This window comes from Suricata suricatta, chromosome 4 (assembly GCF_006229205.1).
Source record: "Suricata suricatta isolate VVHF042 chromosome 4, meerkat_22Aug2017_6uvM2_HiC, whole genome shotgun sequence".
NCBI classification, from domain to species: domain Eukaryota; kingdom Metazoa; phylum Chordata; class Mammalia; order Carnivora; family Herpestidae; genus Suricata; species Suricata suricatta.
Window position 1 is genome coordinate 138,933,924 of NC_043703.1, and position 22,311 is coordinate 138,956,234.

General features: G+C 40.9%; 1 protein-coding gene and 1 long non-coding RNA gene across 8 annotated transcripts in view; one reads left to right on the plus strand and one right to left on the minus strand.

The window, feature by feature from the left end:
- Window positions 1-938: 938 nt before the first annotated feature.
- RASGRP3 (RAS guanyl releasing protein 3) overlaps window positions 939-22,311 on the minus strand; it is a 127,653-nt gene continuing 106,280 nt past the window's right edge. For 4 of the 7 annotated variants that reach the window (XM_029937966.1, XM_029937967.1, XM_029937965.1 and 1 more), the window contains 7 exons: window positions 20,177-20,293; window positions 15,901-16,016; window positions 12,919-13,066; window positions 9,697-9,733; window positions 6,694-6,819; window positions 6,036-6,400; window positions 939-2,665 (listed from right to left, as the gene is read on the minus strand). In XM_029937966.1, coding sequence (XP_029793826.1) covers window positions 2,657-2,665; window positions 6,036-6,400; window positions 6,694-6,819; window positions 9,697-9,733; window positions 12,919-13,066; window positions 15,901-16,016; window positions 20,177-20,293 — 918 coding nt within the window. In that variant the 3' untranslated portion in view covers window positions 939-2,656. Of the gene's footprint in view, window positions 2,666-6,035; window positions 6,401-6,693; window positions 6,820-9,696; window positions 9,734-12,918; window positions 13,067-15,900; window positions 16,017-20,176; window positions 20,294-22,311 lie in introns of those variants that run through there. The other 3 variants (XM_029937969.1, XM_029937970.1, XM_029937971.1) reach the window with 3 other exon arrangements.
- LOC115290171 lies at window positions 14,437-15,571 on the plus strand. The gene is made up of 3 exons (XR_003908000.1): window positions 14,437-14,497; window positions 15,113-15,226; window positions 15,475-15,571. It is a non-coding gene; the product is annotated as an uncharacterized LOC115290171 (long non-coding RNA).

Sequence of the window (22,311 nt, forward strand, 5' to 3'; positions counted from 1 at the left end):
TAGATGCACGTGGCTTGCCTACGGTCTCAGGATTACAACCGGCAGAAACAGGATTTTTCTGTAGATTGCATGCCAGAGGAACACTGCTCTATCTCATTTGACTGAATTTACCTCCTCAGTCAAAATCCAGTGTGTTTATTTTAGGAATGCTAAGGTAACAGTTGAGTGTTCCCTTCTGCAGGAGTCCTGCCTTTGATGTTAAACAGCAAAGACCCTGTTACCATGGACCTGGGGGACATTATTGCTTCAGGAGGCAGCCACTCAACAAAAACTGTTCAGTACCAAGTAGGGCCACCCTCTGGTTAGGCAGACCTAAAAAAAGCATCAGTATGATGTGTACATCCCTCTAGAATGAATTGCAGCATCTAACACATTCCTTCCTGGTGCCGCATACTAGTCACTGTTAAGAGTTTGGCTTTGCTTTTGCCTTTCACCTACAAAGGTGATAGTGATCATCAAATCTACAGAAGGAAGGTCTGGAGAAACCAAACATAGTTTATTTCACTTCTCCATGGGTTTGCTTCATTTACTCATTTTACCGATTATAGGAAATTGACAGATTGAAACGTCAGAGTCACCATTGGTCGTGAGTAAATAATAGAATCAAAATTATAAAGTAGCTTCATTGTGGACACAGACTCCGCTTCAGCAAAGTAATAACAGTGTGTGAGAGTGTATGCATGTGTGTATATGTATACACATATACACACATAAATATGTTTGTTTTATTTTCTTTGTTGTTTGTTTTCTTTATTCGGGGTACATTTAGTATCTTTGTCACAGGAAGGCTGACAATATAAAACTCTTCTTATATATGAAATCTCAAAAATAACCCAAACTCAGTGATGAGTAAAATAATTGCTTTGAGAAGAAAAAGAACAATCCAAGTTTCTTCCCGAATTTTCTTAAAATTAAAAAAAAAACATACACAAGAAATGTTTCGTGTACTGAAATTGCCATTTTCTGTTTTTAATGTTGTGAACATGTATTTCACTGCATTTATGAATAGGAATAGGTACTATATATACATAGAGCCCACACTTAGGGATGGCTTCTTGCTTTCTGAGGGGCTTTGTAAAATGGTGAGTTCTCTTATCATGTAGCTTCATCAAAGCCCTCTCAACTAATAACTTCATTTAATTTGCAGTATTACTGCACATTGATTTCTCAGCGTGTTTGGCACAATTAAGTCCATTCTCGCAAATCTGAAACTGAACTTTAAGGAACCATCTTGTCTTAAGGTCCACAGGTCCTTAGCTCCCGAGGGCAGAGATCAGGTGTTGCTTTGCCTTTGTGTATATAGCACAAGACCTGCCCAGAGCAGGCGGAGTAGAACCGTCCTCAATTTTTCCTAACAGAAAGCGAGAAGAAAGGCATTTCTTTACTGAAGTGACTACCCCTAAGGGAAACAGGTTCAGTCTTCGGTGGGATACACACTTCATCTCCCAATGCAGAGGGGGCACTTCCGTGGGCACAGTTTCTCCCTGGCCACGAGATGGCAGGCCATTCACTTTGCCCACTGACTCAATCTCATCTCTATATTTGAACACCTTGAACAGTTTTCTCTTCTCTAATCATGTAGAAAACAGACCCACGTCTAGTTATTTAGGTCAAAGGAAGATATTTAAAATATTGATGTGTGAAAAGCTGAAATAAAATGTTAATCAAAGGTGAGATCTGATGATTGGATTTCTAGGACTCTTTAATTATGGATGGCGGTTTCTTCGGAAGAAGACAAAAGTTCTCTTTCACCACCAAAATGTTTTTTTGGTAACAAAAATTCTTAAGACTATTTTTGGCTTTTTAGAGACTACTGGTTGTTTTTCATTTCACTAAGTGGTTTGCTTGGTGGTTTGTTTTTCTCCTAGATTTTATCCCCCCAAATTTTAATTGATTTTGTAAACAGTATCCACATTTCTTACTGGGAGTCTTAACAAGAGTCTTGGGAAAGATAGCTAAACCTAGACAGATAAGACAAGTATATGTAATTTTCTCCCATGGCAATTATAAATATCATGAGAGTGTTCATGGTTGTATCATAGCTTCCGTATGATGCAGAATGGGTGACACTTAAGTGAATATAAATGTATGACTTACTACATATCATCATAGCAACTGTACGGTAAGAGCAATGTAAACATCTCCTTGGGTTAGAAGAACCACTGCCTTCCAGAATCTGAAGAGCTTCCATGTCCTTCTAGAAAACAAGTCTTGGTCCCATCCAAAAAGCACAAAAAGAAAAAAAAAAAAAGACCTCTAAATTGACTTTTCCCCCACCACAAGTTTATAAAAATACTGAAATAATATTCTCACAAAAAAGCAAAGTTTGAGTTTAGAGAATGAGTATCAAGTACAAGCAGAAAAGCATTCACTTCACTCCTATATAAATGGCTCTTGAGAAAGACACAGGAGAAAACTACCAGCTACGTCACCTAATCTTTGTGACACCTCACCAGAGCCCGGGGAGGAAATAAATAGTTCACGGGGGAAGTCCTCTGTCCCTTAGTCCAATCAGGGAGAGCCCGTGGTGTCACTAGTCAGTAAAAGCCCAAGATATCTTTTCAGATAACTTCCTGAGTTGGAGTGTTCTTCAGATTTTCTCATCTCGCTCCTTCCAAATGCCAACATTATTGCCTCAGGTGTCCCCAGCCTGAGGTCAGCCATCCTGCAAAACAAATCAGAACGTGGTGTAAGGCTGGGTTGCATTTAACAAAATAAGAATGTTCCTGGAAAGCAGTTTATCAGTTACATTTGCGGGAACACTCATATGATCAGTACTTTGTACTCTCAAGATTTAGAGGGAATTAAAAGATCATATAGTCCACATAGCACATGAAATCTTAAATCTTAGAGTCCAACAAGGATGCTTACATTAATGCTCCCTAACGGGTACTCCACAAAACACTGGTCTATGAAATGCTTCTTCTTGAGGCTTCCCTTTTAGAAATCCACAAGGTAAATTTGCATAAGGGCACTGAGAAAACTTGTAAGGACAAAAGATATGTATCTTTTTAGGTATGTGTGGAAATAGATATAGAGAGAGAGGAGAGAGATATAAACATATTAAACTTTGTTTAGTCCAGCATTTCCTAGCCCTTCAATATTTGTTAATTAGATTTAATTTAGCAGACGATAATGGAAAACAAAGAAGCATTATAAAACACACACACACACATATATTCTTACTGCCAATAGAATAATCATGACCTGCTATCTTGTCCCTGCGATCCAGGGGCTCAATGATCATTGATGAAATGATATCCATGGTTGCATTAAATATTCACACCCTTGAATTTTAAAATGAAGGTAAATCCTGGAACTCCGCCAAAGGAAATATGCAGATCACAAACACTGTCTTTTCTGTCAGTGTGCCATTTTTATTCATAGGACTCATAAACACCATCTGAGTCTGAATAATAAATATGTAGATCATTTCTCTGAGTCCCATTCATTACCTTGCCTGGCAGAAAAAATTCTTAAGTATGAAAACCCCTTTGTCTACATACTCAACTCTGGTGTAATTTTGTCACATTTTTTCCTCTTTCCTTTTTTCCCCTAAACAAGGGTAAATGTCTTTTCATTTGTCACTGATTTGGATGAGGAGGAGACTGTATACCATACACATTTTATATACGAATGTACAGTCTTTAATTAGCACACGTGAAATTCAAGACTAGTAGTCCATGAACCGTCTCCATGATTTATACATGAGAAACCTGAAGGGGTAAGACAACACTTGAATATAAATATTCCATTTTCAAAGAATAAAATTAAATTTTAAAAAATCCAGATCTTTGTCTCTATTTCCTTGTAGAGACTGAAGATCTGGAAATCTTACTCATGTAAGTTATTGCCCTGCATCTAACAGGCTGTGAATTTCTTCTAAGCCAGAAGCAAGGTTGAAGTACCTTGAAGAGTGCTAGGTGAATAGAAGTGAGCTCATGGCTAGTTTCACCATTTGTTGAGCAAAAACAGGTACTCCTCTGAATTCAGAGATGGCCCACAAGGTGTGCACCATCTTGAAACTTCTAGGTACGCATCCCATGACCCTACCCATTGAAGCTCTTGTTTTTCCTGAGATTTCAATGATACCCACAGTACTCATGGAAATGGCCTCCACAGGTTGAGGTGGTAATAGGGTGACAAGCAGAATTTCAGGCTTCATCCAAAAAATCTGACAAAATAATTCTTCACTTTTTTGGGATCACAGATCCCCTTTAGAATCTGCTCAATGAGGTGGACCCTTCCCCAGAAATGAGCATATGTCCATGTATACTTTCACATCAAATGTAATGCATTTTTGTGAACTCCTTGAGGCCTTTCTTTAAACCTCAAGTTAAGACCCTTCCCCCAGGATATCTTCCTCTGTCCTGGTACCAGGAACATTTTCTTATTCACCTTTATATTCCCACCTTGAACTATGCTAGGCCAGTCAAAGAAATGGAAGGATAGGACTGAAGATTTGCCAAGATGATCAACGAAGAAATGTTAAAAATACAGTTGGTATTGCAAACCTATAGGGAAAGGAAGTAAATTAGTTGGTTGCCTAGGGCTGGAATGAGAGAGGGGAGATGAGCAGTGACTGTTAATGGGTACACTTGGGAATAACGTGTTTTGTAATTAGATTGCAATGATGGTTGTACATCTCTGTGACTCCTAAAAGCCATTGAATTATACACTTCAAATGAGTATGTTTTACAGTACACAAAGTAGGTCTCAACACAGCTGTTTTTAAAAGTCTGTGTTATCAAGAAAGGAAAAGAAATGGCTCAGCAGGAACTTAAAATAAACTGCATAAGACTGAAGATAATTCATGGCCTTTTTATTAATTGTCTTCAATGAGGAAGGAACTAGAGGAATTTTGGTTAAAGGTCACTGGAGATTTTCTCATCAGGGGAAACTATGGAGACAGTGTGTTTAGGTCTCCTCAAGAGTGGAATGCAGAGGACCACCCATAAGAATAAAGAACACTGGCTCGATCTAATACGGTCCCTGCCTAACCCAATAATTCTGTTTATGAGAATGATTCCATGGAGACGCAATGGCTGCCCTCCATGGCATGGCTTGAAAGGTTAGGAATATGACACCAATTTCCCCAAATCTTTTTTCTTAATACACTATGGATTGTTGAGTAATAAATTTATCTAAGTCTATCTTGAATCAATTTATATTTTCAGCTTATTCTAACAAATTCCATATGCTTCCCAACCTGCTTCTTCGGATGGTGTGAGTATAATTTCTGCAAAGAGCTAGAGCCTGGCTTACAGAACCTTGGGTCTGCCCTGTCTTTGACTCTCACTCCCCCTTCTCCATAATGCTGTCAAACGTCTGTCTCTCTGTCTCTGTCTCTGTCTCTGTCTCTGTCTCTCTCTCTCTCTCTCTTTAGTGAGGGCAAGAATTTCCAACTTTTCTCTTTCTGCAAGTTTTTTGCTTCTACTGCCCCCTACTCCCCACTTTGGGCCCTGATTTTAGCTTAGGAAACTAAGCTGATTGGTAAAGAGTCCTGGTCTACTGGATAACACATAGTAAATCATGGGTCCCCATGACATCATTTCAGGACACAAATGGCAGACTTCACTTAGCTTTAAAACCCACCTGGTTCAATTTTTTTTAAGTTTATTTATTTATTTGGAGAGAGAAAGAGAGAGCACAAGTGGGTGAGGGACAGAGAGAAGGAGGGACAGAATCCCAAGCAGGCTCTGCACCATCAATGCAGAGACTGATGTGGGGTTTGAACCCACAAACCATGAGATCATGATCTGAGCCAAGATCAAGAATCAAATGCTTAGCCAACTGTACCACCCAAGGGCTCCCCATCTGGTTCAATTTTACACATGAGGAAACAGGTGCAAAGAGAAGAAGTAATTTTCCCATGATCATTGACCCAGCCAATAGCAAGACAAAAAGTGATATGTGTTAATGCCCAACCATTCAGTCCCCAGAAACACTAGGCTGCCTCCCAGACTATGATGCTCATCTCGGCCCCTTTCAGTCTCCCTCTTGTGATTTCATTTGTGATTTGACCCAGCACTGACCTCACCATCCTGTCTGGTCTCACCAGCATCTGCTTCATCCTGGTCAGGCTCAAACTCAGTGCCCCGATCAACAACACCCACTCCAGCCTGCACCCTGGGCTTCTCATTTTCCCACTTGGCAAAACCTTTGTCCTTTGCTGCTTTGTCATGGAACTTGGATTTCATTTTGGGGAAGGTGTGGGATCCCGAGTCCCCCCAGCCAGCCTCTGACCATACAGGTTCGGTCTGGGTGGCCTGGCTGGTGGTAGCGCGCTGCAGCCTCACAGAGATCTTGCGAGAAGAGCCTGTAACCAATGTGATGGCTCTGCTGTCCAGGTCTCGGTGTCCCGCAGTGACACCAGGGAACTCGAACACTTCATCCTGCACTGGAAGGGGAAAGACTGTTGTGATTATTTGACATCTGATCGCTTCTTAGCAAACAACAGGAGTCCGATGGGCGAGGCCCTAGAGGGACAGACAGAGGCAGAACCAAGCCAGCTGCAGATGCTTTGCATAGAAGTGAGACCTGAAAGCAGAGAGAAGCCACGCCACTCGCCCTGAAGTTGGCCTTGGCATTTATAATGACTCTGACCAGTTTCAGATCCAGGACCCAGTGGAGGAGGTCCAGGTGTGGGAAGGCGAACAGAAAGAAACTGAGGTAGAAAGCAGAGGACATTACCTGGGGGCAACGAGGGGCTTCCAGGCAGCGACCCATGACTACTGCCCAAGGAGGGTGCCCGGGCAAATCTCCTGCAGGCCAGAACCAGGAGGTCTTTGCACTGTTTGTGACAATTGGCTCCACAGTCTGAAAAATCCCAAGATACCACAGACGATTAGTGTGAGCCATGTGCGTCTGGGGCTGACTGGGCTTCCAGGGTGGAGCCTGTGCCATAGGCTGTGCCCTCCCCTTGCTCCTTCCCATGTGGACTCAGAGTCCAGCTCCGGCCCACAGGGTCTGTCCAGGGCTAGAAAAGAGCTAGTGGGACTCACTAGCCTTCCTGGGGTTCCTCTCACATTTGCTCAACTTCTTCCACTACAGATTCATTAGGATGCTGGGGAGCAAACAAGCAAGGGTGAGACTAAGTGGGGAGTTGCCTTTGCCCAAAACTAAATGCCAGGTCCATGAGACTGGAGTGCTCCCAGGCCAAGATGGATTTTCCACCAAGAGGCTCCCTGAGCCAGAATGAGGGAAAGAAACCTCAGCTTCTAATGTCTCCCAGAACCAACAGCTGCCTCTGATCATCTGTAGTGAGGTGGCCCTTTATTCATATTAGCCTGCACTCTTTGATTCTTCTTCATTCCTCCAGGTCTTTTCTAGAACAAGTGATTTTTTAAGCTTATTTATTTGAGAGAGAAACAGAGAGGAGTGGCGGAGAGAGGGAGACAGAGAATCCCAAGCAGGTTACACGCTGTCAGCACAGGGCCAAATGTTGGGCTCGACCATGACAGTGAGGTCATGACCTGAGCCCAAATCAAGAGTCAGACACTTAACTGACTGAGCCCCCCAGATGCATCTCCAGACCAGTGATCTTATCTCCGCCTCCTCTTCTTTGCATAGAAACAGAAAACAAGGTGGGCTTATGCCCAATAACATTTCCCAGATTTGACTATGGCTTTGAAATGGCAGCAGACTCTATGAAATCTCCTATTAGAATGCTTCAGTTAAGAAAATAGAATAGGGGCACCTGGATGGCTCAGTCAGTTAAGCACCTGACTTTTGATTTCGGCTCAAGTCATGTACCATGAGATCAAGCCCTGCATTGGGGTTTTACATTGACAACATGGAGCCTGCTTGGGATCCTCTGTCTCCCCACCTTCCTCTCTTTCAGGCCCACATTAAACATAAAAATATTTTTTTAAAAAAAGAAAGAATATTAATTACTACTTGGGGCAGAAAATTGGGGCTGCTTTGGAAGAAGGCAACACAATTATTTCCTACAGAGGATCCTTCATTTCCCATAGAATCACTGAACAGATATGAACATTGTAAAGAGTATATTTCTTTCTTACTATCGAAGAAGACCTTTCTAATTCTTTCCAATACTCACTTCTCCCCCAAAGGGTCTTATTTCATATGCTCTTTTAATGACATCATGGAAAAACTAAGTTACAATGACATGTTCAGTCTATTTCAATTAATCTTTTCACTCTATGTGCCTTTAAGAGAAAATAACAAGAAGGCCTGGGTGGCTCAATAAGTTAAGCGTCCAACTTTGGGTCAGGTCATGATCCCACCAATTGTGAGTTTGAGCCCCACATCAGGCTCTGTGCCTACAGCTCAGAACCTGAAGCCTGTTTCGGATTCTGTGTCTCCATCTTCTCTCTCTGGTGTTTTCCTGTTCATATTCTGTCTCTCTCACTCTCTCTCTCAAAAATAAAATAAAAACATTAAAAAAAATTTTTTAAAGAAAATGAAATACCATATGCACAAAGATGATGATCCAAGGGTTTAACTGATTTTCATCTTCATAAAATGTGTGTGTGTGTGTTTGTGCTTCCTTTTAGGGGATAAGGGGCAGAAACTAGAATAAAACTATGGCTGGGCCATAAGATATTGCAGTTTCTTGCTGCTTGTAAATAGAAATCCAAGTTACACTAAGACAACTGATACTAAGAACTAAAGGGAAGGTTGTTGTTTTTTTAATTTTTTAATGTTTTATTTATTTTTGAGAGACAGACAGTGCGAGCAGGGGAGGGTCAGAGAGGGAGACACAGAATCCAAAACAGGCTCCAGGATCTGAGCTGTCAGCACAGAACCTGATGTGGGGCTCAAACCCACGAACTGCAAGATCCTGACCTGAGCCAAAGTCGGACGCTTAACTGACTGAGCCACCCACACACCCCAAGGGAAGGTTTTTGAAATTGGCTCCCATCGCGGTTCAGGGATGCTCTCTGTTCATGCAAAGTAAGGGCCAAATCCTGAAAGATAGCTAGAGGGAAAAAAAGACATCATAAGGGAATAATATTAATCTAAAACCATTTTGTGATTAAGATGTTTCCTTTTGTAGTTATATCTTTCAAGAGCATTATCAGATTCTTAAAATCATCAGCACAAATAGTCTGCATAAACTATCCAGCAATTTCTTAAACACCAATAATGTGTAATGATCATATATGTTCAAGCAGCAACACATTCCTAAGTGCCTATTAGTATGCATATATATTGCATTTATCAAGTAAATATTTATTTGTCTATTGAATGGGGCACTATATGAACAAATTCATTGAAAGTGACAAAAATATTTTTTCAAGGCTTCTCTTTTCTCAGCAGCATCTGTTATTTAGTGGAGAAAGGAAGAGCTTCCACGTTGCGGTAGTGAGTGTGTGCGTTATTCGCAAGAGGGAGGCAGTTCCTTTAGGTGGTATTTTCATTATGCCCAGCCCACTTCAGAAGTCCCGCCTTGACTGTGTGCTGGTGATTCCCAAGACATCTTGGAGATGGGGCCACGGTGTGTGGGTTGGTAAGGGCGGTTTGCTTGCTCTTGCCACAACCTGTAGAAGTCCAGTCTGGGATCTCCAAATCTCCAGGGATTTTTTTTTTTCCTGGACACATTCACTTTTCAGTTGCCAGTGGCCCTAAGACCCAAGTTCTCCATGATGCCAAGAGTTTCTGGGGTTCATGAGACAAATTTGATTCCCACCCCAAATGTCAGACTTAAAAGTTGTAACATTATTTATTTACCTTTGCATTTGTATCCTTGCTTGATTATGCCCCAGAGCTGTAACAAGAGACAAAAGAACGTCAGAAAATCTGAATTAAAATCTGAAAAATAAAGAAAAGAAAAAAAACGAGGCCAGAGAGAAGGAAGTCCTGGGAGGCATGATGTTTGGTGGAGCACAAACAGGATGTAGCCGATCCTAACACCCTTCCTGTCAGAAGAACTGTCTCCTAGCTCACTCCAGCTGGGGGCTGGCAGATCACAGTTTTGCTTCCCTTTTTTCTCTGAAAGCCAACTGGGAGCTGAGCTGGGACACTGATGTGGGTACAGTGACTGGATTTTGATATAATGCGCTCTCAGCAAAATTCCACGGGGAGACTGTCACCGTGTTTGGAAGCCCCCGCTCCCTCTGCCTTCTTTTCAATCACACTAGCTGCTCCTGGTATGCCGCACGGGAAATTATGTGACCTACACAGTGCGTGCGTAGCCCACGAAAGCATTTTCATTGTGCAAGGTTCTTTTCCAAGTAGTACTGGTACCTTGAAAGAATACAGAAAAGGGGAATTTCTGTTTGTTCATGTATTCGTACTCTGCCCGCTCAGTGTTTGGTCTGTTCCAGGGCTGTGGGAGATGCAGAAAAATGCTCAGATTCTGCCAATCAAGTAGGAAGTGATAAGTGTCCTAGGAGAGATGTGTGAGGGCCTCCAGTTTAAGGAGGGGGCATTCACCCAGGTAGTTCAGGGGATCATCCTGATGGGGGTGAGTTCAACCCCCTGATATACCACATCCTTTCCTGTGCCTCCCAGGATACTGCATGTGGGGCCCAGGAACATGGAAACATCAGTAGTGAAAAACACAGAGGGATTTGCTCAAGCTGGGAAAACTCCATTTTTTACCTTCTAGTGGTTAGGTTAGGTGACTGATATCTGTTTTTTTTTTTAATGATTTTTTAAGGAAACAGAGCCAGTGGCTGACAGGGGCTGATGGGGGCATCATCACTTACATGTATTATAGGGGAACAATGCTCTGAGTGTGGGCATGAGGTCACCTATGAGAAGAACAAATAGCTGCCAATGTGCAGTGACCCAGGGCACCAGGAAGACTGATCCTTACCCTCTTTCTAAGAAGGAAATTCCACCAGGGGAAAGCAATTCATTTGAGTCTTAAAAGCTATTGGGTCCTTCAGAATATATTATTAAGATTCAGGTGTGTTTTGGGACAGGAAGGACCATCAAGACACCTAACTACCTGGAAGCAACGTCCCTGGTGGTTGCAATGACTGGAAAAGGAATCCCTACGGAGCAGTCCGTATAGAGAACGGAAGTGGGGTCAGGACAGTCACATCATGTCGGAGTTACAGGGATCTTGAAGATAATCTAGTTTGCTTCTCTTCTATAGAAGGTGAGTGGGGTAACCCAGAAAATGTAAATCATTTGCAAGGTCCCATCTCTGGGAGACATTGTAGTGATAAGAAATTGTTTCCTCCCTGAGCCCGTGGTGATGGGGATAACAATAATAATCATGAGAGCTACCATTTATAGAATTTTTGCTGGGGGACAGGCACAGTTTTAAGCTTTTTTTTATATATGTATTAACTCGTGTAACATTATGCATATATAGACTGGGCTAGTGAGAGGTGAAGTCACTTGGCAAGGTCTTGGTGCTAATAAGTAGGGAAAGAAGATTGTGTCACATGAGGGAAAGACAGGAAGCCACTGCTCCTGAGAGTTTGTGTGTAAGCAAAAGCCATTAATCTAAGACAAGAAAGGATAAGATTTAAGAAGAAGCATTCTAATATCCAGATATGGCACATTATTTGCATAGCTGTAGGAACCAGTCCAACAGGAGGGCGAGTCAGGGCATCACTTGATAATGCTTTTTTATTTATTTTTTTTTTAATTTTTTTTTAATGTTTTACTTATTTTTGATACAGAGAGAGACAGAGCATGAGAGGGGGAGGGGCAGAGAGAGAAGGAGACACAGAACCGGAAGCAGCTCCAGGCTCTGAGCTAGCTGCCAGCACAGAGCCTGACGCGGCGCTCGAACCCACGAACGTGAGATCTGACCTGAGCCGAAGTCGGAGGCTTAACCGACTGAGCCACCCAGGCGCCCCTGATAATGCTTTTTTAATAACTAGGAGACGACACAAGGCAGGAAGAGGCTCTGGGTCAGGTGCCAGCCAAGGACGGGAGACAGAGAACTCATGTCGATAAGGCATCCTATAAAGGATGATTTCCCACAGTCCTTTGATTTCAGAGCTCAGGCTGCTTTAAGATTTGGAGAAACTAAGGAACCAGCAGAACATGATGGCTGAATGAAGCTAACGTAACTGAGCTCTGGAATCTGGACTAAGGAGTGATAGTCATGCTGGCTGCTAGGCCACCCTCTCCTAGAAGATCACATTTCCATCTTTGACACCTTGGGTGTCAAGTAGACTTTCAGGACCCATGAGTCTTTGTTCAATACCAAGGCCAAAGCTGCTTTTAGATGCCAAAGAATTATCAAATGCAGAGAAAAGAAGTGAGCGATTTTCGTCTGTTGGTGGTATAGGCAGAGGCCAGTATTCTAAGTCAGAACACTGATGTTTGAGTCTCAGCTCTGGGAATTACTGGCTGTGTGATCCTGGGAAGCTTGACTTATCCTCTCTGGACCTCTATATCTTGATAGGCAAATGGGGAGACTAAAATGTCCATGTCATGAGCTAGTTATAAGGACCAGTTACACTAACATCTATGGAAGTACTTTATTACTGTCAAGTGCCAAGTAAATGTTATTTATTATTACAACCATCTTCCCTCCAGAAAGATTTTTTTTCCTTTTTGAGTTATGAATTATTGAGCCACGGCATGATGGATGTCTAGTGACTGATACCACATGAAACAAGAACTGGGAGGAACTGGCTAAGATAAATACACCCCTTAATTGCACCTGCTATGAGTATCAGTAATGAATGCCAAGGCTCATTGGGCAGAACCTTTCCTGGCAGGGATTAAGAGACAATCTGCTCTCTTGAGTTAACAGGCTTCTCCATCCTTCCCTGTCTCCAGCCCAACAATCCCAGAAAGAACATAGTGAAACTGCAGATCTTGCTTTTGTTTTTAACTTAATTTTTAATTTCAGGGAGCCATCAGATTTTACTTCTGATTTAAGCACACAATGCACTCTGTTGGTGTATTATTTTCCTACGCTCTCAGGATGCTGTACAAATAACTACACACCAGAGAAATAATGGAAAACAGACTTACAAATCCTGCACAGTGTTCGCAGAAGGTTGGCTTGAGATAGGTCATCTCCTGAAAATTATGGACAAATCCTGGTCCCATTTTACAGTGTAATTGGGACTTAGCTCGCAGGAAGTACGCCATCATTTCATCTTTACTAATTAGGCCATCCCTGTAAAGAGAATCAAAAAAGGGAGAATCTTTGAAGACCACGTTGCCAAGTGGCCGGCACACTTTAATTACCCAACCTCCCAAACCTTTGTGGCCAAAAGCAGGTAGGGAGTGTTTACTTCTCTGTTCTGTTTGAAAGGAGAGGATCTTGAAAGACAGCATAAAGGCTTTCAGAGTAAGAAGATATGTGTGTGTCCTAAGCACCATAGCACAGAAAGTCTCCTTCATTACCAAACAGTAGCTTCCTTAAGGATATCTCCTTTCTAGCCCTAACCTAGCAATAGGATGTGCAGGAATCAGCCTGCTGGAGAAAGGCAGAAAACTGTAATAACTGGGCCCCCCGTTCTCAAATTCATTCAGCCTGCTGTCATTCAAGCCACTGCTAGTGGTAATCTTTCGTTCATGTCTTACTGGCTTACAGACCATTTGCTAGAGCAATTCTTCCAGATCCTCTTCACAGCCAGTTGCACCCACCCACACAGAATCAGACTTGTTTGCCAAGATCAAATCCACCTGATACAGGTGATCCTCATGCTGCCTCCTCTCCATACCAGCAGGTGCTGGAGACCGCACCCTTCCGTGCCAATTCAGAATTCCTTTATATCTCATCTGTCCTCCCTTGGGTCCTCCTGTCTCTGAGGAAGTCATGCTCCCATCGCCCACTCTCCAGCCTCCAAAGACACAGCTCCTTCTGTGTTCCGCTCAGTCTCTTCACCCACTCCTTCCTCTGTGTACAAATATACTCGTGACTTCCTCCTTGGAAAACATCTGTCCTCAACCTCGCTTCCAACTCTAGCACCTGTCTTTCCTCCCCTTCCTTTTCTTACTCCCAAAATTTTCAAAAGGATTTTCAAGGAGGTTTTTTCTTGTTTTTTCCTTATTTCCTTCAATTGATTACTCTTCACTCCATATAACCAGACTTCTGACCCTACCACTCTGTTGAAACTGTCACAAGGACATCCTCAGTTGCCTTTTCTCACTCCTTGATGTTGTTGACCTCTTGGCTGCACATGACATCATGACATCATGACATGGGGACAGCTTTTTGTTTTGTATTGTTTTGTTTTTGTTTTCCTTTTTCACATTCTCTCTTCCATGTGACCCTGTGATTCCACATAGCTACAGTTTCCCTCCTGCCTACCATGCTTCTCCTGCTCTGGCTCTCCTGCGAGAACTACTTACTTCTTTCAGCTGTATGTAGAAAGAAGAGTCCCTGAAGCTACATTCCTCAGGCCCCAAGCTCATGTTCCTTTAAACTTTGCGTTTGTTCCCACACCCAGGACTCCAGCTCCCAAGGCTGGGCTGCAGACCTAGCTATCTGTGTCTCCAAAACTGTTCTCTGAATCTTGGTACCACATCTACAGCTTGCTACAATCTCTTCCTGCATGGCCTATGAGCTTCACAACATCAATGTAGCTAAAGGAAAAATCATGTAAGCTATGAATATTTCAAACCTTCATTTTTTAGAAAAAAATTATATTCATATCTTTGCTGGCACAGTGTAATATCCATCTAAAGAATCAGCTGAAAAAGAGAAATGAAGAGTAGGAAGTGATTTTTAAGTTTATGTCCTACCTACATGTCACTGACAGAAACAAATTAAGGGGAGTGGACAGTTAGCAGGTAACTTAAATTTCATTCTGTGAAAGAAGTTTATGTTTCTAAGTATTTATTTTTAAAGTATTCTTTGTTCTAGAATTCCAATGAAGATGAATTAAAATTTTAAGATGTTTATGATAGATAAAGTATCAAGGAAAGCCTTAGCGTACTGAATTACCTACAGATTTAATTTTCAAAAACTTCACACACCGACACAAATATTAAAGGATTTTATAGTGATATAATTTGGAGATTTCACCAGTATAAAATATAGCATCTCATTATAGATGATTTTTAAACTAAGAACTAATCTCACACAATTAAAAATGAAGCAGTCAAATTACTAATGGCCAGTGTTTCTCTGCAATATATATTTCATCATCATTATTTTCCAATGAGCTGGATATTAGCTTCTACAGTCATCTGCTTTTTTATGAATTATTTGAAGCTCAAGAGAAATATACTTTTCCTTCATTGATCAAAACAACCTTTGAGCTCGCAAAGAGAAAAAGCAAGGACATGTCTTGGCTATGTGCAGACATTACCTCCTCTTCTGAAGACCGTAAGTAATTTAAAATAATTTCACTCACTTGCTGAGTTTTAGTATTGCCCTCATGTCCACTGATGCTGAGGACTCTACTGGCCTAGATGTAACTATATTTCTCCTCCACTTTTTCTTGATGGAGGTTTTGGGATTGATGAAATAGCAAAGTAGAAGTAACATGGGGAATGGAGAGTTGGGCTCATTTGCAAATGGGCACTCACACTAGACACTGATGAGGTAGCCTGCCCTATGATGTCATCCAACAGGCAGATTTGTGAACACCGAGAAAAAAACTCAGTGAAACATTAGACTTGGCTCATGAACCCACCAGGATTAAAGCTGTCAAGATGAATAATAAGGTATCCCTGGGGTAAGTGGGTGGCTCAATTGGTTAAGCTTCTGACTCTTTGTTTCACTTCAGGTCATGATATCATGTTTGTGAGCTCAAGCCCCACATCAGGCTCTGTGCTGATAGTGCAGAGCCTGCTTGGGATTCTCTCTCCCTCCTTCGCTCCCCATCCCCTGCTCATGCTCTCTCTCTCTCTCTCTCTCTCTCTCTCTCTCTCTCTTTCTCAAAACAAATAAATAAACTTAAAAAAATTTTTTTTATAAAAAGGCATCCGTGTTCTCCTTTGACACTAATTTTCTGTTTCAGGACAGTTGCATTAAAATATGACAAAATTATAACTTACTGATCTTTGTCCAGGACACAGAAGGAATCCAAAAAGGGAAAATTGGCAGCTATACTTTCAAAGTCCTCTTGGGAGATATACCCATCGTGGTCATGGTCATAGTTTCTAAACACAGACTGTAAAGGAAATACAAATATTTATTGAATAACTAGGTATGAGTCAGACTCTGTACTTGTTATTGGGAAAGCAGTGATAAGTAGTAGATTGTTCTTTCTACCAAGGAGCTTGGAATCCAATGGGAAACAATGAAATCAAGAAGCCTTTATGGTATAATAAGATAAGTGCAATGCTGAGGATAAAAACAGGGTGCTATGGGGGGATTTTAAGGGAGATTTTAAAAGGTTTCCTAGAGGGGTTCCTGGGTGGCTCAGTTAGCTGAGCATCCAACTCGGCTCAGGTCAAGATCTCACAGTTCCTGAGTTTGAGCCCCACACTGGGCTCACTGCTGTCAGCCTTTCAGTGCAGAGCTCACTTTAGATCCTTTCTCCCAATTTCTCTGCCCTTCCCTCACATGTACTCTCCCCCAAATAAATAAATATTAAAAAAAAGATTTCCTAGAGAAAGTGAGGTCTAAACTGAGACCTCAGTTTTAGTAAGAGTTAAGCGTGGTGAATTCACAAATGCCAAAACCATGACAATAGAAAATGAAGCTTTAAAATGTTAAATTATTTAAAAATATTCATGTAGGTTTCTTGAGAAAGAGGCAGAGACAGAGATACACACATACACACAGAAAGTGAGAGAGAGAGAGAGAGAGAGAGAGAGAGAGAGAAAGAGAGAGAGAGAGAGAGAGAGAATGATCAGGGGAGGGGGAAAGGGAGATGGAGAGAATATGAAGCAGGCTCCAGGAAGAGGAGTTCTATCTCACCACCATGAGATCATGACTTGAAGAGGAGTTCTATCTCACCACCATGAGATCATGACTTGAGCCAAAATCAAGAGTCAGACACTTAACTGACTAAACCACCTGGGTGCTCCTCACAAATTCAAATATACTTTTAATGCAATTCCAATCAGAATTCCAGTGGCAATTTGTTTTAAATGAACAAATTGATTCTAAAGTTCAAATTGAAGTAAATATGGTTAAGCCTAAAACTGCTTAAGATAAGAAGTAATGAGGGAGAATGTGCCCCATTAGAATCATAATCTACAAAGCTACATGAATCAAAACAACATGGTACAGTAACTTACTACAGAGAACAGAGTCTAGAAATAGTTCTAGGCATATACAGGAATTTAGAATATCAAAAAGTACCTTCTCAAATCCGCAGGGAAATTAAAGATTATCCAATAATTGCTATTGAATTAAAGGGCTAATAATTTTATAAAATCAATAGCCCAAAACTAAATTCTAGATGCATTAAATATCTTAATGTAAAAAATAAAGCCAGAGGGGTGCCTAGGTGGCTCAGTCAGGTCAGGTCATGGTCTTGCAGTTCATGAGTTCAAGCCTCATGTCGGGCTCTGTGCTGACAGCTCAGAGCCTGGAGCCTGCTTCAGGTTCTGTGTTTCCATCTCTCTCTGCACCTCCCTGACTCATTCTCTCTCTCTCTCTCTTAAAAATAAACAAACATTAAAAAATTTTAAAATAATAATAAAGCAATAAAGTATGAAAGGTAAATAGACAAAAATAATTTTTATGTTTTATAATCTTTGAGTGGGAAAGGCCTTTCTTAACATGACATCAAAGTGAAAAGCTATGAATAATTTTAAAAAATTTTGATTTTACAGAGAGAGAACCTGAGCAGGGGAGAGGGGCAAAGGGGGAGAGAGAGAATCTCAAGCAGGTTCCATGCTCAGCACAAAGCCCAATGCAGGCTTGATCCAACAACCCTGGGATCATGACCTGAGCCCAAATCAAGAGTTGGATGTTCAACCAACTGAGCCACCCAGGCGCCCCTACAAAAATACTTTATTACATAAAATGCAGAATAATTGAATAAAAAAACTCAAATGATGAATTGAAAATACATGTCAGAGAAGATTATTTCCAGTATATATGAGAGCAAAGACACAAAAGAAAAACAGGAGACCACCAAAGTAAAAATACAAGTGGCCAAAACGTTTATGGAAAACCCTTGATTCTGCTAGTGATAACAGAAACACAAATAAAGCTTTTTTCAAACCTCTCAGATTGGAAAACATTAAAATAATTGGTAATTTCCTGGAGAATGAGAAAATAGACACTCTCATATCAGTTGATGAAGTAAATAGCCACAATCTTTCTGGAAGACAGTCAATGCTTACTCTCTGCCCCAGCAATTCCACTGATGGGAATCTGTTTTAGGAAAATAATTGAACAATGCTGCTCAAAGACATATTTGGGTGTGTGTGTTAATGGGGGAATAAAGTCATACAAGATAGTTTACAAATTATCAGTAGTTCTCCTTGGAGAGCAGAATTCCCAAGGCCTGAAAATAAAATTTGTATTCTCTATATTTTATAAAAACCTTGTATATTTACAATGACTCTGCCTTTCTTTATAATCATAGAAAAATAAAAGGATTTTTCCATTACCATCTGTTAAATTGGGTTTTCAAAAAGGTTTGTTAAGTTGTCCCCAGGAGCACACATATGCAAACAGATTATAATGAGTCTTTCTCCCTTTTCCCAATGCTTTCTCTCTATTCTATTTTCTCCATATTGATCTATGTTGCAAGCTGCTTCAGGAATATTTTGGGAAACAAACAAGGTATAAATGAACAAATTACTTAAAAATATGACTGTTTAGGACCCATTGTAAGTTTATTTATAGATAACTGAATTGTGCAAAATCACAAAACATTATAGGATTTTTTGCAAGTCCCAAAACCAATACAATACTTATCTACAATAAAAGTTCCTTAAAATTAACTACTTGTACCTACTATTTATAATCTAATATCCATATTCATATCTATATTCAAAGTACAATTCTTTTTTTAGAATTCTCAAAGTAAATTCTTAATGTGGAATGCATAATAAAATCCAATCTTTCATTTGATTGAACCAATAGTAGGCAATTTATCCAAACTGGGCCAACCTTCCTCCATGAAATTGGAATTGGAGAGAAATAAGATAGAAGATTAAAGGGAAGTGGGGGAGGGAGACACAGACTCCCCTTGTATAGCAAAGAAAGTCTGTCTGCAGATAAATGGAATGAGCATTCAGAGAAAAGCAGGGAAGAGAGTGAAAGAGAGAATCATTGTGTCTATCATTTCCTGGTTCTAGACCTTCCTGAGCTGCAACTTTTAGATCTGGAGGCCTGCCCCACCTTCCCTGGTTCCAAGCTGGGGCTGTTATACAACATCAACACAGGGCCTCCCCTTGATTTTACGGCCTCTCAGCCCCTTCCCTCACCCTTCCTGAACTTTCCTTGCTGCCTCACATGCTGCATAGAAGTTTTCTTCCAATGTATCATAGTTCCATGATCCAAGATGAAGAACATTCTTTTTCTTTAGGTTTGTTTGTTTTGTTTTGTTTTATTGTTTTAAGCAGGCTTTGCACCCAGCATGAAGCCCAGTACAGGGCCTAACTCATGACCCTGAGATCAAAATCCGAGCTGAGATCAAGAGTTGGATGCTTAATTGACTCAGCCACCCAAACACCCCCTCTATTCCTTTAAACATCCACCCTGGGCAAAAAGTTTATTCTATCCCAAAGACATGATCATATTGTATCATACCAATCAATTAAGGCAGATGTTTAATCAGGGGTCATAATTTTTAGTGCCAACTATGTTTCAATTTTCCCCATATAGGAGCCTCTACTTTTCTTTCTATATTAAAACTCTGATAGACACTTGCCCATCATTAAGTGCTGTTTCTGACCTAAATGGCATTGTGAAGATGCGTCCCAGACCCCTACTACATACAAACAGCAAGAGAAACTATGCATCTTACAGGATCTTTTCCTACCTTCAAGGATTTCAATTTGTTGGGCATTTTATTGGGACCCACATGGGTTTTTAATGAGTAGATTCTAATCCCCAAACAGTCCCTCAAGTTGCAGGGGCAATGATGGAGGCATCAAATGCTGGGAAAACGGAGCTGGAAATAGCTGAGGGTATTTGAGTAAGTAAGACCAGAATGACAGGAACGGGGAAAGGGCTTTCGAGGGAGGGGGGGATTCTTGCCCATAGGCCAATGCTAGGTAGAACTCAGTGTCTGCTAAATTGATCCTACCTGCCTAAGGGCTGATTTCATTGACTTCAGTGGACTCTTGGGCAACTGTAGAATATTCTAGAGAAAGAAACGCCCTTCTCGTTCTCAATCTCTACTCCTTCTCAATCGCTTACCTCAACTAATTTCCTTATGTGCTTGTTGATGACTGTGGGGTCTGGCTTTGGCATCACTCCTGACGCCCACTCCAGGGGCACCACAGGCTTGGTGGGTGTCGTAGGGGAGGTAGGCTGCTGACAGGAGGAGAAACACATTCTTCAACTTTATCTTAGACCTTGAGCAATTAGGCACATTGAGAAGGACATACACATTTTATATGTTAATAATACACCACAAACTTACATATGGAGCACTTAAGTGTTCTGAAAAAAAATTTTTAAAGAAACTAATCTGTAAATAAATATATGTGTGGAGAGTGTATTTTGTTTAGCAGTAGCCTAGATTCCATTATTTTAAATGTAAAAAAGTATGTTGCTCTCTTAGCCCACTCAAAAATTCTATCCAAGTTCCCCAAATATTACTAAAACATCCTTAAAACATATAATAATCCATACAGATTTTTGTATAATGCAAAATATAATAAAACACATGTTATCTAATACTTTAATACTTGGTGTTGGTAATAAACTTGTAGCGTGTGCAGTAAACGGGCCCATGTGAATGGCCAAGTTTATGTTCTCATGCTGGCATCTCTTTCAAAATGCTTAATCACTTTTCACCACTTGGCTAATTAGGCCTTTCTAGCCTCTTCTGTGAACGTGCTTTCTCCATATGTTTTCCCACTTTCTTGCAAGACATGTTCACTAAACACTGTGGCCAAGAGGGTGGCAATAATGCATAACATGTTTACACAACACAAGGACAAAACACAATCCTATTGGGAGACAAGCCGAGAGTGTGATATACTTTATTCCTCTCCCCAGGACCTTCCTGTAATGTAAATATTTTTGCTGGTGCATGCATGCCCATCTGTTTTGGCAGGTTTTTATTTGATACGGAATTGGGGATAAACATGTTTGCAAGAGAAATTAAGGAGTGACTGTATTAGATTTAAGCCCCTTGCAATGTTTTGAGGTGGGTGTTGGTGGTATCCTACGGGCTACCAACAGGACCAAAAAGTACCTGTCATCTGGTTATGATCACCAACACATAGACTCACTCACACATTGTGACTCTTTCTACCAAGCTTTTCATTATATTCATCTGATGAAGGATAAACCCATGGTTCCCAAACTGTATAACAAGGTGTCCCATCCAGAACACTGCAGTGGACTCCCAGAGATACCAAAAGATATTTCAAACTCCCAAATAAATATGCAGTACTCAGTATTTGTCAGACACCATGTAAGCCACCAGCCTGAAGTGGTTTACAGTTCACCCATTCAATCATGCTGTATTTCTTTCAATGGTATCAAATCTTTCTGAAGCAAAAAAAAAAAAAAAATCAATGTGGAACAAGAGAAAAGGTTGCTCTACTTAATCTGATGCTAAAATCTAAGAAATTGTTCCATGCCCAACAAGAACATGCATCCATTAGTAAGTAATTATGGTTATTTAAGAATGAAACTAAAATATATCTTTTTAATGTTTATTTTTGAGAGAGAGAGACAGAGACAGAGTGCACTCAGGGGAGGGGCAGACAGACACACACACACAGAATCTGAAGCAGGCACCAGGCTCTGAGCTGTCAGCACAGAGCCCAATGTGGGGCTCGAACTCATGAACTGTGAGATTAATGTCCTGAGCCAAAGGCAGCCACTTAACTGACTGACCCACCCAGGTGCCTCTAAAATATCATACTGATTTCAACATATGTGTATTATTTTTTAATGTGGGTTCTAAGTCATTAGAACATTGGTACATATTAAGCTAAGCTGTTTCAACCTAACTCTTCTGTAAGTGGAATTGTGAGGTATATCTTTTGACATAGAGTTGAGTGAAAAAACTCAGACACCAAATAAAACACAAAGAACCAGTGAGACATGAGGGTGCACTGTGAAGAGAAAAACGTTCACGGCGGGGCTCTGGTGAGGTCCACCAGCACCAAAGGTGAGCACATTGAGGTTACAGGCTCTCAGCACCTTCATCCTGACAGAAGTTTGTTCTCTAGTGGCAGCATGTGTCAAATCTAAGCACAAAACAGGGTGACAATCCACTTAGACAATAGACAGAAAGGGGCTGGGAAATGTGTTTTCATAGATTCATAGGATTTTAGCACTTGGAAGGAAGGGGCTTTGAGAGTTTACACTTT